At 40.1% G+C, this 16438-nt stretch overlaps 1 protein-coding gene and 1 long non-coding RNA gene across 4 annotated transcripts in view; one reads left to right on the plus strand and one right to left on the minus strand.

Annotated features, from left to right (window-relative positions):
* LOC121393827 overlaps positions 1-4834 on the minus strand; it is a 62253-nt gene extending 57419 nt beyond the window's left edge. For both annotated transcript variants that reach the window (XR_005961391.1, XR_005961392.1), the window contains exon 1: positions 4716-4834. This is a non-coding gene — a long non-coding RNA (uncharacterized LOC121393827). The remainder of the gene's footprint in view (positions 1-4715) is intronic.
* On the plus strand, positions 4768-13316 carry mrps22.L (mitochondrial ribosomal protein S22 L homeolog). Of its 2 annotated transcripts, none has more exons than XM_041563468.1 (8): positions 4768-4926; positions 6343-6506; positions 7135-7299; positions 8022-8165; positions 8260-8343; positions 8444-8589; positions 12806-12908; positions 13000-13316. In XM_041563468.1, exons 1-8 carry the CDS (start codon positions 4845-4847, stop codon positions 13090-13092), a joined length of 981 nt encoding a protein of 326 aa, XP_041419402.1. In that variant the 5' UTR covers positions 4768-4844; the 3' UTR covers positions 13093-13316. The 2 variants fall into 2 exon arrangements, with proteins under 2 accessions (XP_041419402.1, XP_041419403.1); XM_041563469.1 differs by lacking the exon at positions 4768-4926 and adding an exon at positions 5442-5593.
* The last annotated feature ends 3122 nt before the right edge of the window (positions 13317-16438 follow it).

Here is a 16438-nt window from a genome sequence, read left to right on the forward strand (position 1 = left end):
TTGCTGTTTTTTATTACTCACCTTTCTATTCAGGCCTCTCCTATTTATAATCCAGTCTCTTATTCATATAAATGCACAGTTGCTAGAGTAATTTGGACCCCAGCAACCAGATTGCTGAAATCGCAAACTGGAAAGCTGCTGAATAAAAAGCTAAATAACTCAAAAACCACAAATAATTATTAATGAAAACCAAATGAAAATTATCTCAGATTATCACTCTCTACATAATACTAAAAGTTATCTCAGAGGTGAACAACCCCTTTAAAGTTATACTGTCAGAATAACAAATAAAAAAACAAACTAATCCAGAAAGTATTGTAGAAGTGATACCTATATTGGCTAACAATAAAAAAAAATACATTGCAAGCTTTCGGAGCTCTTAAAGCTTGCAATGTATTTTTATTGTTAGCCAATATAGGTATCACTTCTACAATACTTTCTGGATTAGTTTGTTTTTTTTTATTTGCTATTTTTGCTACTGGCTAACACGGTACCACAGTTTGTACTGTCTGAATACAAATGGTGTAGTTTTTGCTGTAACACAAGTACAAATATTATATTGAGCAATGTCGTTTTTGGTAAGATTTTTGTTTTGTTTACGGTTTATGCTTGGGTGGATCAATTCATTCTCTGGTGACTCGCGACTATTTCTACTTCCTGTCTTGAAACTATGGCAGTGATTCCAAATCTGCAATCTCTATGGATACTTAAAGGAGAAGGAACACACAACAGTGCAAGCACCATTTTTATTCTTTAGAATGCTTTTCCATACCTGAGTAAACTCTTATTCACTGTTATATATTTTTTATGTCTTCAGCCTTGGCTAAAATGTCTGAATGCTTCATTAGGTAAAGTCATCACTCTGCATATATCGGTCTCTGTTTGTTTAGGATAGCAGCTGCCATATAAGCTTGCTGTGACATCACTTCCTGCTTGGCTCTCTTCCTGCTTGTTCATAGCTCTGGGCTCAGATTACAGCAGGGAGGGTAGGAGGGAGAGGAGCAAACTGAGCATGCCCAAGCCCTGGCCCTGGATGTTTAAGCTGAAAACAGGAAGTCTAACACAGAAGCCCATGTGTACACAATAGAAGGAAAGAAATGTGGTGTTTCTTTTGACAGAGGACTCAGAGCAGCATTAATTTGAGGGTTTACTCATGTATTCATATAGACCTTCCTGATAAAGCTTACTTAGTTTTAACCTTTCCTTCTCCTTTAATATCAAAGCCAGTGATTTTCAGACCTGCCTGACTGACACTGAACCTATAATTCTAATGGTTTCTTAGGCGATATAGAGATGTTAAGGTTACAGAGAATGGTATTAAAAAATGAGAGTGCCATTCTTATCACCACTGCCGCCCCTTCCCCCTAATATCCTTGTAAAGGAGCAGATGCTAATATGAAAGAGCAATATCAATATGGCTGCATGTCTGATATATGCAGAGTGATGACATTTTCTAATGAAGCATTCAGACATTTTAGCCAAGGCTGAAGACATAAAAAATATATAACAGTGAATAAGAGTTTACCCCTAACTTACCTTTCAGCTGGGCATCTTGGAGAACCAATAAGAATTCTCCCAAAATCTCATCTAATTATCCTTCAGGCTGTGGTAACCCAGGGGAGTCCTCCCTACAGTTTGGGAATACTTGCAATGATGGAATCCACCTTTGGACTCCCTAGGAAAACATCACATTCAGTAATAAACTGAAATTGTATAACAGGGTTATTACTTTACATGAAGAGGGGGAGCAGTATAGTTTGTACAACTGCCTTGTAGTGTTGGGGTTCTGGAATCTGCATGGGGTCCCCCCAGGTACTCTCTAGCTTTCACCACACTTTAAAAAATACAGGTATTGATCACAGTAACTCTGCTCTGTAAGTTATTGGGACTTTCACTAATTTGAATGATGATCAATCTACTTTATAGTGCTCTTGTTACGGCAATGTACTAGCAATGAAAGAGAGAATAATAAAGGCTAGAGAAATGCAAGTCCCATTAAGTATTTTTCAATCCTGTGGGGGCAGAGTGACACCTATTGGTTGCCTTTGGTAAATGCATCACTAAGGTTTCTATTTACAGCTATATTCACTATATTCTATATTCACTTAGTTGAGACTGGAAAAAAACCCAACCACGTTTGTATAAAGGAGTCACTGATAAAACTGCTCCTGGCTACGTAATATAGGTTTAATGTTATTTAGATGCCCAAGAGGTTGCAGACACATGGTCACTCCTAACAGGCTGTTACTGGCAGGGGTATGATATATTTTATTTTCTACAGTGTTTATGTGTGACAAAATATTAGTTACATGTGAAAATTAAATCATAACTATTTGGAACAACTTTCTGAAATGCCCTCTCTTAAATGAAGTCAATTGTGCTTCTTTCTCTTGCCCTGATGCTAGAATGACAGTAAGGTAATTTACTAAAATCTGAAATGATCTCATATTTTATTAAATAAAAACCCACGACCATCCTACCGTACCCGATTTTATCTTATTTATTAATAAAAAACTCAATTTAATTGGATTGCAGTAAAAATTTAAAAAATCTAGCAAAAACCCTAATTTGTCGATTTTTCAGACTTTTTCCTCAATTGCTCAAATTTTTCGGGCTTCTATTCTGATTAGATAAAAGTTTTCAAGTTTTTGCCTGATAAACCCCAAAAAAGTCGTATTTTCTGGCAAATCAACCGATAACTTCAATTTGAAATAGGTGCCTCTCCCGTTGACTTATACAGGACCTTGACAGGTCTGAGATAGTGGATTTTCGCATTTGGGCTTTTTGCAGCATCGGGGTATTATAAATCTTGAAAAATTAGTTTTTAACATTCTGACTTTAATAAATAACCCCCTAAATGTGTTAGTAACATAGAATGTGCTGCAGGCATTGTGTTTGCAACTGGAGAGCTTCGCCCTTGATCATCTAGGGGCAAATTCACTAAAGGACGAAGCGCCTAACGCTAGCGTTAATTCGCTAGCATATCGCATTTTTGTTAATTCGCTGATTCACTAACGGACACTGGCGTAAATTCGCTAGTGTTACTTCGCACCCTTATGCCTGGTGAATTTGCGCAACGGACGTCAATACGCAAATTCACTGACGCGCGCATTTTTCTGAACGCTACCTTTTGCGCCAGACTTCCTTCGCCACCTCAGACCAGGAGAAGTGCAATAGAGTAGATAGGGATTGCTAAAAAAAAGTTAAAAAAATTTCTAAGTCCCAAAAAACGCTGGCGTTTTTTCTTTTTTTATGGGTGATAGGCTGAAAAAGATCGAAATTTTTTTTGGGGCTACCCTCCTTCCCCCCTACATTTCCTAACTCATGGCACCTTAACTATACAGTGGGCACATGTGTAGGGCAAAATAAAATTTTTATTTGCTGTTTTGAAGGTTTCCCAGGCTTGTGTAGTGATGCTACATATACCTCCATTGTAACTTCAATTTGGCGCTGTATGCAAATTAAGCATCGCTAGCGTAACTTCGATTTGCTTGGCGAATTAACGCTAGTGCAACTTCGCAACCTTACGCTTCCCCTGAGCGCCACTTCGGATTCTAGTGAATTTGCGTAGCACTGGCGAAAATACGCCTGGCGAAGTGTGGCCAAGCGGACGCTGGCGCAACTACGAATCTTAGTGAATTTGCCCCTTAGTGTCTGTAGAAGTGTTTCTGCTGGAGCTGGGGAAGAGTGTCTTCAGTATCCATGAAACCTACCATATAGTGGAACAACCAAATCTGCAGGAAAGCAAACGGATTCAAGTCAGGTTAGAAAATGTTCATCGGTCACAGTGAAATCTATTGTCTAATTGTTTGCAGGGCCAAGCAGGCAGCTCCCCTCAGTTTTCCTGGCTTCAACTAGACAATATCGCTTGAAATGGTCTTTTTAGTTGATGGACAAATCATACATTTTAAAAATCGTTTCAAGATAAGCTTGGTCTCACGATAACGAAAAGATCTTTTGAAAATCCTAACGTCTATGGCCACCTTAAAAAGAGACTGGAATATGAATAGGAGAGGCCTGAATAGAAAGATGAATAATAAAAAGTAACACTAACAATACATTTGTACCCTTTACAGAGCATTTGTTTTTTAGATGGGGTCAGTGACCCCCGTTTGAAGCTGGAAAGAGTCAGAAGAAAAAGGCAAATAATTTAAAAACTACAAAGCTTAAAGGTGAAGAACCACCCATTTCAAGTTTTGGGAAAATCTAGGTGAGATTAGTGATTTTAGAATCTAGTGCGCCTAACAAAATGGAATGCTTAAGACCAAGGAGTATGCAGGGGTGCTTCACCAATGAGGCGAGTTGAGGCTGTCGCCTCAGGCGGCAGCGCCCCACTAGGTACCAGGGGCAGCAAAAATGCTGCTCCTGGTACTTTAAGACCGAATTTCCAGGGGAGGGGGGCAGCAGCAACTGCTGCTGCCTCAGGCGGCGGAGGGGCCAGGATCGCCCCTGGGAGTATGGCTTATATGAATGGCGAGGTTAAGTTATATATTGGAAGGCGTGATATCTACATAAAGGACCCTAGCAACCCTGTTGTCATAGCAATAAAGGCTTTCATTTACGATAACTTGTTGCAAATAATGAAAAATGAAAAGCAATTGCAAATAATTGTCTCAGAATATCACCCCTTTAAAGATGAGACAACATTTGAAGAAGAGGTGTTTTGGGGGAATGGGGTAGTTTGAAGACAAGAAAATAATTTGAACTCTATGCACCTCTAAGAGGATGGGTAAGACATGCGCACTCGCTACAAGCGGCTTTCCGACGGACGCTTCACAGAGAACTACATTTCCCGGTGTGCTTTGCGCCGAGTCCCGGAAGACGTATAGCAAGAGGTCGCGGACATGGCGGCACGCATGGGATGTCTTCTCAGACAGCGGCTATGGAAGGAGACACTGACCGTCAGGAGATCATTGAGAGTAGGAGGTGAGAGCTGTGGTAATGAGCCTGTTAATGAGGAAAGCTACTTAATGAAGTCATTGGAGTCACGTGACAGCTGGCGTAATGGGAGGACTTTACCTTGGGCGAATCCATTTCAAGTTCATATACTAATGGTTTGAAATCTGCAAGTGATTTTTAGCAGAGAATCAGAATTTGTCCCTTGCTTTCTTATAAGCCGTGACTAAACAACAAAAAAGACTGCAAACTAGAAATGTTTGTGCTGTAAGAGATTGCAAGCTCTGTGGGACAGTCGGGACCCTCTGGGGCACATTAACTTATATTTAGAGAATAAATTAATGGTTTCCTAATGGGAATGTTAATATGTGAGTCTTATGTGTAAGGGTTTCTACCTTTGCAGGTGGCTAATCCCAATGAATAGGGGCGGGACAGAAAGCATTGGGGTGGAGCAGTGATCTTGGGATGGGCATGATGACATCAGAGACAGGCACAATGATGTTGTGGAGCTATGAAGCTGGATCGGGGTTATTACATCACTTATATGCAAATGGCTGGATTTCTGTCCAGTTTTTGCAATGTTTAAAATGGGACCGAACGTTTTGAACAGACGGCCCTTAGACAAACTGAGATCTCCAGTTGAAACCCTACCTCTATCTATTCTGCCTGATGATTAAGACCAATCCTTTAACTACAGGTATGGGATCTATTATACAGAAATCACTTATCCAGAAAGCTCTGAAATACAGCAATGCTTATTTAGAAAAAAACTATCTTTTATTTAATTGATTTGATTATTTCTGTTTCTTTAAAGGAAAACTATACCCCCAAAATAAATACTTAAGCAACAGATAGTTGATATCATATTAAGTGGCATATTAAAGAATCTCTTGTCTTGAGCCACCATTTCGTGATGGTCTGTGTGCTGCCTCAGAGATCACCTGACCAGAAATACTACAACTCTAACTGTAACAGGAAGAACTCTGTCTGTTAATTGGCTCATGTGACCTAAGAAGTATAGTTTGTTTGGTTTGTTTGTGTGCACAGTGAATCATACGATCCCAGGAGGTGGCCCTTCTATTTTTCTATTTATTATTACCCAATGGCACATACTACTAGAAAAGTATATTATTATGAAAATGGTTTGTTTACATAAAGCAGGGTTTTACATATGAGCAGTTTTATGCAATATCTTTTTATAGAGACCTACATTGTTTGAGGGGTATAGTTTTCCTTTAATAACAAGAAATTAACTGCACTTCATAATAACTATGCCATGTCAAGGTGAGTATCTTGGCATTTAATTGGTTTTCATTTGGCCAGATTACACAAGGCTCAAAACTTAATAGAAAGTTGAGACCCGAACAGGCCATAGAAAAACCGAACTGTTTGGGTCAAACCCAAACTGGTGGCAACCCTACTTATGTTTTTATTCTTTTTCCCCAGCTCCATGTGCCTCTGCAGCCGGTCCCCCTCATTTCACAGACCCAGAAGTACAGAGTTTGTTGAAAAAAATGACTGGTCTGAATTTGGAAAAAGTCTTCCAGCCAGTGAAACAGCAACTCAAGCCACCCACATACAAGCTGTTAACTGAAGAACAATATCAACAGGTGAGTTTTTTGAGTGAGTGGAAGTCAGTTTCCTATTTTGTCTCCAAGTTCTAGGGTTGCCACCTTTTCTGGAAAAAAATACCGGCCTTCATATATATATATGTATATGTATATATATATATATATATACACACACACCAGGCCCATTCTTTATATATATATATATATATATATAAAGAATGGGCCTGGTGCACCCAGAACACTGGTCACTGCCCAGGTTTAGGAGCTGAAACGTTGAATAAACACTAAAAAGTTGCAGACTCTTTTCTTTATTGATTATTTATATATATATATGTGTGTGTATATATATGTGTGTATATATATATATATGTGTGTGTGTATATATATATATGTATATATATATATATACATGATGGCTTGAGTTTGTAAGCCGAAACGTTGAGCTAAATCTGCCATCTTTTTTTCACTTATCAAGACCTATGTGTGCGGAAGTTTTTTTGCTTTATATATATATATATTAATTTTTGTTCCAGCACCTAGGCATATCTTTTTTCCCTATTAATAACATTGGGATCAACCATCATTAAAATACTGTCCAGGTGGCAACGCTATCTCCAACACACACACGGCCAACCCCACTAATCAAACTGTGTTTTTTTCTGCCCAGACTGTACAGAAGGTGTCTTTGACTGCCGAAAAATGCCTTGAGATGCCACCGGTGCTGAGTGAGAGGAAGCCCATTGAGAGCGTTTTGTCAGAAGATAAAATTCTGTGTGATGTTGAGACGGCTAAATATGTTTTCACAGATATTACATACAGCACCCCTCACCGTGTGAGTAAACACAGACAAATAAATAGAAATAGATTTTGCTTATAGCCATGTAGATGCACACTTTGGCATTCTGAGAATGGTGGGTTTTTTAATATAATAAACTTAAAGGGGTGGTTCACCTTCAAATCCAGATTTAGTATGATGTAGAGAGTGATATTCTGAAACAATTTGCAATTGGTTTTCAGTTTTTATTATTTGTGGTTTTTGAGTTATTTAGCTTTTTATTCAGCAGCTCTCCAGTTTGCATTTTCATCTGGTTGCTAGGGTCTAAATTATCCTAGCAACCATGCATTTATATGAATAAGAGACTGGAATATGAATAGGGGAGGGACTGAATATAAAGACGAGTAATAAAAAGTAGCAACAACTATGAATGTGTAGCCTTACAGAACATTTGTTTTTAGATGGTGTCAGTGACCCCCATTTGAAAGCGAGAAAGAGTCAGAAGTAGAAGGCAAATAATTAAAAACCTATTAAAAAAAAAAAATAACTGATGAAGACCAATTGAAAAGTTGCTTATAATTGGCCAATCTGTAACATATTAAAAGTTAACTTAAAGGTGAACCACCCTTTAAGGCCCCAGACGTGCAGCAGCCCTACAACCACTTTAAACACCTTCTCCCCATCTTCAAAATGTTGTTGGGCCATGGCCTTTTACATGCCGTGCTTATTGTTTCATTCGACAAGAGAAGTTGATGGTATTTAAATTGTTTGCCCCTTAGGAACGATTTATAGTTGTAAGGGAGCCAAATGGTGTCCTTCGAAAGGCCACATGGGAGGAGAGAGATCGAATGATCCAGGTTTACTTCCCTCGTGAAGGCCGCAAGCTTGCAACTCCCCTTGTCTTTCAACCAGAAAATATGCAGGTAACCCAGTCTTTGTCACCTGATTGGTCTTCTCATGTGTTTTACATACTGAACCTGGCGGTATTTGCTAAAATGTTCACTTACCATCTTACAGGTATTGTTCAAAGAGGATCGACACGAGGAACTTCTGAACCGATGCCTGGTTCAATTTGATCCCGATTCTGCCGAGTATATCAGAGTAGGTTCCCGCAAAGCGAGGGAGTGTCTACTTTCCCACAACCATGTTATTTATTCATTTTCTGTATTTACAGATTTTTTTTTTTTTTGGCTACTTGCAGGTGCATCACCAGACATATGAGGATGTTGACCTGCATGGCAAATATGATTTATTGCGCTCCACCAGACATTGTGGGGGCATGGCTTGGTATCTGTGCTGTCGAAAGAAAATAGATGGGTTTCTCATAGACATGATCCAAAGAGACCTGTAAGTGCTTGAACTTCTTCAGCATTAAAATAGATTTTGTTGTGGCTGTATATACTAAATGAATGCTTGTAATATACATTTATACATTTTTCCAGACCTGGTTTGGTTGTTAAAGCACACCACACTAGTCTATTACTGCAGCACTGGGGATTAGGGATGCACCGAATACAGGGTTCGTGATTCGGAAAGGATTCGGCCTTTTTCAGTAGGATTCTGATTCGGCCGTATCCTTCTGTCCGAACCAAATCTGAATCCTAATTTGCATATGCAAATTAGGGGCGGGAGGGAAATTGTGTGACTTTTTGTCATAAAACAGAGAAGTAAAACATGTTTTCCCCTTCCTACCCCTAATTTGCATATGCAAATTCAGATTCAGTAATCGGCTTAATCTTTTGAAGAGGATTCGAGGGTTCGGCCGAATCCGATTATATTTCGGATTCGGTGCATCCCTACAAAAGATCCATATGAACACTGAATTGAACCCTAATTTGTATATTCAAATATAAGGAGAAAAAATACAAACATTTTATGAGTGTGATTTTGATTCACTTTTTCCAATCCTCCAAACAAGTGCTAGGATTCTGCCCAGTCCTAATTCGGGTGCATCCCTATAGGTTAATATGACAGCAGAAGTTATTGTGTGCAAAGAACAAAGGTTCTCGACTGATTAACATTCTTGATTGTAGGGAATTGTTTTGTTCAAAACAGTTATTTTCAACTTAACCATGTTCTGATATGTTATGGGGTAATCTATACAGTAATATTTGGACAGAGACAACTTTTTTTCTAATTTTGCTTCTGTACATTACCACAATGAATTTTAAATGAAACAACTCCGATGCAGTTGAACCACAGACTTTAATTCAGTGGGTTGAACAAAAAGATTGCATAAAAACTAAAGCTAAGGAACTAAAGCCCTTTTTAACACAGTCAAAGAAAATAAAAATGTTCATTTCTAATACTTGGCTGAAACCCCTTTGCTGGCAATGACAGCCTGAAGTCTTGAACTCATGGACATCACCAGATTCTGGGTTTCCTCCATTTTAATGCTCTGCCAGGCCTTTACTGCAGTTACTTGCAGTTACTGTTTGTTTGTGGGACTTTCTGTCCGAAGTTTAGTCTTCAACAAGTGAAATGCTTCTCAATTGGGTTCAGATCAGGCCATTGAAGAATATTCCACTTCTTTGCTTTTATAAACTCCTAGGTTGCTTTGGCTGTATGTTTTGGGTCATTGTCCATCTGTATTATGAAACGCCTCCCAATCAATTTGACTGCATTTAGCTGGATTTGAGCAGACAGTGTCTCTGAACACCTCAGAATTCATTCGGCTGCTTCTGTCCTGTGTCACATCAGGGATAAACACTAGTGTCCCAGTGCCACTGGCAGCCATGCACGCCCAAGCCATCACACTGCCTCCCAAATGTTTTATAGAGAAGTGGTATGCTTTGGTTCATGAGCTGCTCCACGCCTTCTCCCTACTTTTTTCTTACCATCATTCTGGTAGAGGTTGATCTTTATTTCATCTGTCCAAAGAATGTTTTTCCAGAACTGTGCTGGCTTGTTTAGATGTTTTTTTTAGCAAAGTCCAATCTTGCCTTTCTATTCTTGATGCTTATGAGTGGCTTGTACCTTGCAGTGCACCCTCTGTATTTACTTTCATGCAGTCTTCTCTTTAGACTTGGATATCATTACTCCTACCTCCTGGAGTTGTTCACTTGTTTGGCTGTTGTAAAGGGGTTTCTCTTTACCATGGAAATGATTCATCACTGTTGTCTTCCGTGAACGTCCAGGTCTTTTTGCGTTGCTGAGTTCACCAGTACTTTCTTTCTCAGGATGTACCAAACTGTAGATTTTGCCACTCCTAATATTGTAGCAATTTCTCTGATGGGTTTTTTCTGTTTTTGCAGCTTAATGGAGAATTCAACCCTTAATTAAAAAAAAAAACTTACCCCCCTACGTAGACCCTTCTCCCAGCCTAACTGCTAACCCGGGGAAATGCCCATAATAGTTCAATATATAAAGCAATTTTAGCAATATTCATTTTTAGGGTTTAGTTCTCCTTTAACTATAAAAATCCCTTCCCTACGTAGACCCCCAGCCTAGCTGCTACCCTAGGGAAATGCCCCCAACTTTTTACTTACCCCTTGGTGCAGATTCAGGGATCGCAGTTCATGGCACCCGGGTCTTCGGTAATCTGAGACCGGCGAAACAGCACATGCGCAGTTGGACCAATTTCCTTGTTCACAACAACTGTGCATGCACCAAAATAGACGAAAATTGCCGATGCACCGGAAGAAGACACGAAGACCCGGGAGATGGCTGCTGTGAACTGAGATCCCTGAATCTGCACCGAGGGGTAAGTAAAAAGTTACAAGTATTTCCCCAGGGTAGCAGCTAGGCTGGGGGAGGAGGGGGGGGGGCTCTACGTAGGGTAGGGGTTTTTATAGTTAAAGGAGAGCTAAACCCTTAAAATGAATATTGCTAAAAATGCTTTATATACTGAACTTATTGCACCAGCCTAAAGTTTCGGCTTGTCAATAGCAGCAATGATCCAGCACTTCAAACTTGTCACAGGGAGTCACCATCTTGGAAAGTGTCCAATTACTTTGGAACCCCTGAAATGAAGTGATTGTGTTAAAAAAGCCTTTAGTTCCTCACATTTTTATGCAATCTCACATGTTCAGTGGGCTCTGAGCAGCTGTTGAGAAGCTAAGCTTAGGGGTCATCACTAATTATCCAGCAGAAAATGAGGTTTGTCTGTAATATAAACTGATGCTACAGGGCTGATTATTAAATTCTGATGCTAATTGCACTGGTTTCTGTGCTGTCATGTAGTAATTATCTGTATTAATTACTAATCAGCCTTATATTGTGACATTTCTATTCTATGTGTACTGTATATTGTGAGTGGGTCCCTAAGCTCAGTAAGTGACAGCAGCACAGAGCATGTGCAATGAATCAGCAGAAAAGAAGACGGAGAGCTACTGGGGCATCTTTGGAGACAGATTTTTAATGTTAAAAGGCTGTGGTTGCCTTGGGCTGGTACAGAAGCCCAAAACATAATGTACAACATTTCTAGCTGCTACTTTAACTTTCCTTGTCCTTTAAGGGTTGAATTCTCATTTGAGGATGGCTTGTTTCACCTGCATGGAGAGCTCCTTTGACCGCATGTTGTCTGTTCACAGTAAAATCTTCCACATACAAGGCCCCCCCCCCTCAAATCAACTCCAGGGCTTTTATCTGCTTCATTGATTTTGACATAACGAAGGAATTGCCCACACCTGCCCATGAAATAGCCTTTGAGTCAATTGTCCAATTACTTTTGAGCCCCTGAAATGAAGTGATTCTGTTAAAAAAAGCCTTTAGTTCCTCACATTTTTATGGAATCTTTTTGTTCAACCCACTGAATTAAAGCTGAAAGTTGTTTCATTTAACATTCATTGTGGTAATGTACAGAACCAAAATTAGAAAAAAATTGTCTCTGTCCAAAGATTTGTGTTTTTCAGTGTTGGGTGCTTGTTTAGGGTGTTACTTGTCTATTTCATGACAAACATACATAGGAATCCACAGAGCTGTGCACGAGGCAACATTTGTGTTACTTACAACAAAGATTTGTGTTACCCCCTGAAGCAGGACAAAGGTAATTGCTGCAGGTCCCCATAAAGTTGTAGAATCTGAGTAACTGTGCTTCTCTCATGATAACAGTGCAGGTCTCCATGGCAACCACAGCCTCATGCCTATTACATTGTTGTGTCTCATGATGCTGAGTGTGTGAGAGAGTAGAAAATGGTTGTGCTTTAGTGGGGGGAAGGTGTTGAATCTGACTGTGAGTTCAGTACTATATATTATATTATCATAATATATATTGGTGGTAAAACCATCCTATTGCTTTTAGAATACGTATCCATTGTTGTATTCACACATACTTTTTTAAGGACTGAATGACAATTAATTAGGCTAGAACGACAACACTTTGGTGGTCATATTTACTAGCCATTCTTTTGCATTGCTTACCAGGGCCACGCCATTATGCTTGGTCTTTCGTAATAAACAATGACCTGCTCAGTGGGTGGCATGTGACTGCAGTAACTGATCACCTGCAATTTGATTCTTATTTTTTGCATTGGTTATCTCTCTAGTCAGAGCCTCTCCTTCATTTTCTCTCCTTAATTCCCGGCATAACAAAAACATTGGTGATTTTGTGTTTCCATGTCAGGTTGGATGATGCCGTTAGTTTAGTGCGACTGTATCATATGCTGCATCCAGACTCTGTATGTGCAAGAGAGTCCCAGGGAGCTGACGGGGTGGAGCTGATTAAGGTGAGTCTGAGCAGGATCACATGGATCAGATAGTAGGCCAAAGCAATAAGTGCGGAGCAGACTAACTTGCTTACTTCTTAATATCCTGCAGATCTATGTGAAGATGGAGGCTCAGAAACCCGGATACATAGAACTGGCTCTGCAAGCGTATCAGGAATCTCTGAGCGGCGCAGCTTCATCTTGATAATGAAATAGTCCACTCACATTGATTTCCATGAAAATCTTTGTCATGACCAAAGGCCCAAATTCTTCCAACTGTGGAATCCTTCCAGAGGAAAAGGCAATGTCAGATTGAACGCGGGGCAGAAGCTGCTGGACAAGGATTTGTATATTATATAAACATTATCAGAGCTCATCTTGTGCATCTATTTAATTCTGTTTCTTAATAAAGATGCTTATTAAGTCGAAGTGTAAGTGCTGTGGTGTTTACAATAGATAGGAGACAGCGGATTCAGTTAAATGTTACCTTTGCCAGTCATTACTGTGCGGCTCTCCCTCCTGTCTGTAGGACATGGCAACTGTTCCATATGGTTGGTGAAGCTGATACTCCATTATTAATCCAACTTTATCACATACTCTTTCCAGTCAGTACATGGCTCTCCCTAGCCTTTACCTCTGTACAGGTCTGGACTGGGAATCAAAATAGGCCCTGGCGTTTCAGGTATACAGAGGCCCAAAGAGCCCACACAGAGGCCCAAAGAGCCCCACTAGCCCAATAAATAGTGACTGTCTATGGTAACTTACAGCAGCCCCTCTGGTATTTGCCAAAACCCACAGATAACCAGTCCGGGCCTGCCTCTGTAGTCATTCAACATTTGGCTCTCCCTGCTGCCAGTAGGATATGGGATTTCAAGATCTAAAGATTAAATAGCACCAGTAAGGACGGAGAAATAGACATGTATTAAAACTGGCCAGAGCCTTTTCTCCAGCAATGCACACATTCGGTTTTAACTCCATTTCAAAAGCAGTTCTTCTGAAAGGTATTAGGGAGGCACTCAATCCATGCAAAATAATCACCAATATAAGTAATTGTTGCCAGAGACTTCCATTCATCGGAATCCTGCCAAAAAGGCTAGTAATACAACAGAGACGTGCATGAAAGAAGGGGCTAGTAGGTCTCTGTGTTAGAGGCCAGAGCAGAAAAATAACAGGGAAAGCAAAAGGTGAAGGTAAAAAATGAAAGGGAGAGAAGAGGGCAGAGCCAAATAGAAAGGAGAGGGAAAGAGAAAACAGAATGAGAAGTATAGAGCCATTGAGAAAGGGAAAAACCACAAGGGAGAGCACTGGGGTAAAGGCAAGAGAAAGACTAGGAAACATATGTATGTGATCAGTCTTAAATTTTTTTATATATACTATGTGTCCAAAAGACACCATATAAATCTCCAGCATCAAACACTGGTAATAGGATGGCTGATACTGAAGACTTTGAACATGGCAGCATCACATCAGTTTATCACATTTCTGCCCTGATCGATTATGTGAAACTGTATAGGAACAACAACCATTGTAGTAATTTGTAGGTCGGGCCAGGATTGGGCCAACACCGCACATGCTTTGCAGGTTGGGTGGAAGGAAAATTTCGGGCTGAACCCACCTGCAACCCACAGAGCATTTGTGCATATGGACCTGACTCGGGTAAAACCTGCGGGTGATGCTGCCACATTGAGTCATCAGTAAGGTAAGTTAACAATGCCTCGCTTTCACCTCTAGTAACATGTATTTATAGGTGTGTGCCTGCTTCACCCTGCCCCCTTTTAACATCAGAGATGGCCACATCAGGCATGGGTCCATAAATATAGGTGACTTGCCGGTCTGGGTTTGGAGAAGGCAGAGTAGGGTTGACTAAAACAGCCATAATGTGGTAGGACCACACAAACACAGAAACCATCAGCATCAGACTAGGCATCACGCACTTAAAGGGGAACTAAACCCTAAAAATGAATAGGTCTAAAAATGCCATGTTTTATATACTGAACTTATTGCACCAGCCTAAAGTTGCAGCATCTCAATAGCAGCAATGCCATGTAGTAATTATCCATATTAACTACTAATCAGCCTTATACTGTGACATTTCTATTCTATGTGTACTGTATATTGTCAGTGGGTCCCTAAACTCAGTAAGTGACAGCAGCACAGAGCATGTGCAGTGGATCAGCAGAAAAGAAGATGGGGAGCTACTCGGGCATCTTTGGGGACACAGATCTTTACTGCTAAATGGCTGTGGTTAGGTTGCCACCTTTTCTGGAAAAAAAATACTGACCTTCCTATATTCTTGCCTTTTTTTCCTATTAACATTGGCATCGAGCATCATTTTTACCACCTGGCTGGTAAAATACCGGCCAGATGGCAACCCTAGCTGTGGTTGTCTTGGGCTGGAACAGAAGCACAAAACATAATGTACAACATTTCTAGCTACTTCTATAGTTTAACTTTCTTTATCCTTTAACAACACGGTGGAGCAGCACTGGGTGCAATGGCAAGCTTTGCATGGTATGGTGTAACCGTTACCAGGTGTCAGTGTAGCAGACAAGTCTGGGTTTGATGGTTCCAGTAGACTAGAGGACTACATTCCTGATTGTGTGACACTGGCCATAAAAAAATTGTTGGTGGAGGAATGGCTGGAGACCCTGGTTCCCGGGAAAGCAGCGGCATAGATGAATAAAGGTAACAATAAGGTAATTGCGCTGGTGTTAAAGTAGTCTATACTATATATGAGAAGCTCAGTAAAAGAACTCTTGCCTGTTTCAGTCCATAGTAGGCACCGGTGTATGTGCAATACTAGATAAGCTCTTTTGCTTTGTTTACTTTTTTTGTCACATACAGAAACATCTATGGACACACTGTTGCTTCTTTCAAAATGTATCACACATAGCAACTATTGTATTGTATAAGAAAAAAATGACACGAAAAACTGTGTGGATACATTTTTAATACCCTTTTAATGCACTGATGGTTTTTCTATATTTCAAATGCTTTTTCCCTAAGGAATGGACCTTTTGTTAAATGCAAAGACTTTTTTTCATTGTGAACTTATGTCTCATGGAATGAACTTTTGCTTGATGCTAAGACCCTAGACACACCTGAGGATGTTGATTACCCATTGCGACTGTGGTGGTGGTGGGGGGGGGGGGGGGTGGTAAGGGTGTGTTTAAAGGGCATGTAAAGTCTAAAATAGAATAAGGCTAGAAATGCTGTATTTTGTATACTAAATATAAACATGAACTTACTGCACCACAAGCCTAATCAAACAAATAATTTATGCTTTCAAAGTTGGCTACAGTGGGTCACCATCTTGTAACTTTGTTTAACATCTTTGCAAGACTAAGACTGTGCACATGCTCAGTGTGGTCTGGGCTGCCTAGGGATCATCATAAACAAAGCTGCTTGAGTTCTGCATGGCTGGGAAGTAAGGTGGGGGCTCCCCCTGCTGTTCATGAGTATGATTGTTTCCCTGCTCAGCAGTTAGGGACCGTCTGACAATTCCTATCCACAGCAGTAAATGAAGGGAGAATTTCACTGCATACAGTCAG

The sequence above is a fragment of the Xenopus laevis genome, chromosome 5L (genome assembly GCF_017654675.1).
Source record: "Xenopus laevis strain J_2021 chromosome 5L, Xenopus_laevis_v10.1, whole genome shotgun sequence".
NCBI classification, from domain to species: Eukaryota; Metazoa; Chordata; class Amphibia; order Anura; family Pipidae; genus Xenopus; species Xenopus laevis.

Excerpts from the sequence above, each read along its gene's own strand:
- mrps22.L (XM_041563468.1), top strand. The coding sequence starts at position 4,845 with ATGGCGGCACGCATGGGATGTCTTCTCAGACAGCGGCTATGGAAGGAG. Across the intron at positions 7,300-8,021 it reads CATACAGCACCCCTCACCGT|GAACGATTTATAGTTGTAAG; the intron begins GTGAGTAAACAC and ends TTTGCCCCTTAG. Across the intron at positions 8,344-8,443 it reads ATTCTGCCGAGTATATCAGA|GTGCATCACCAGACATATGA; the intron begins GTAGGTTCCCGC and ends GGCTACTTGCAG.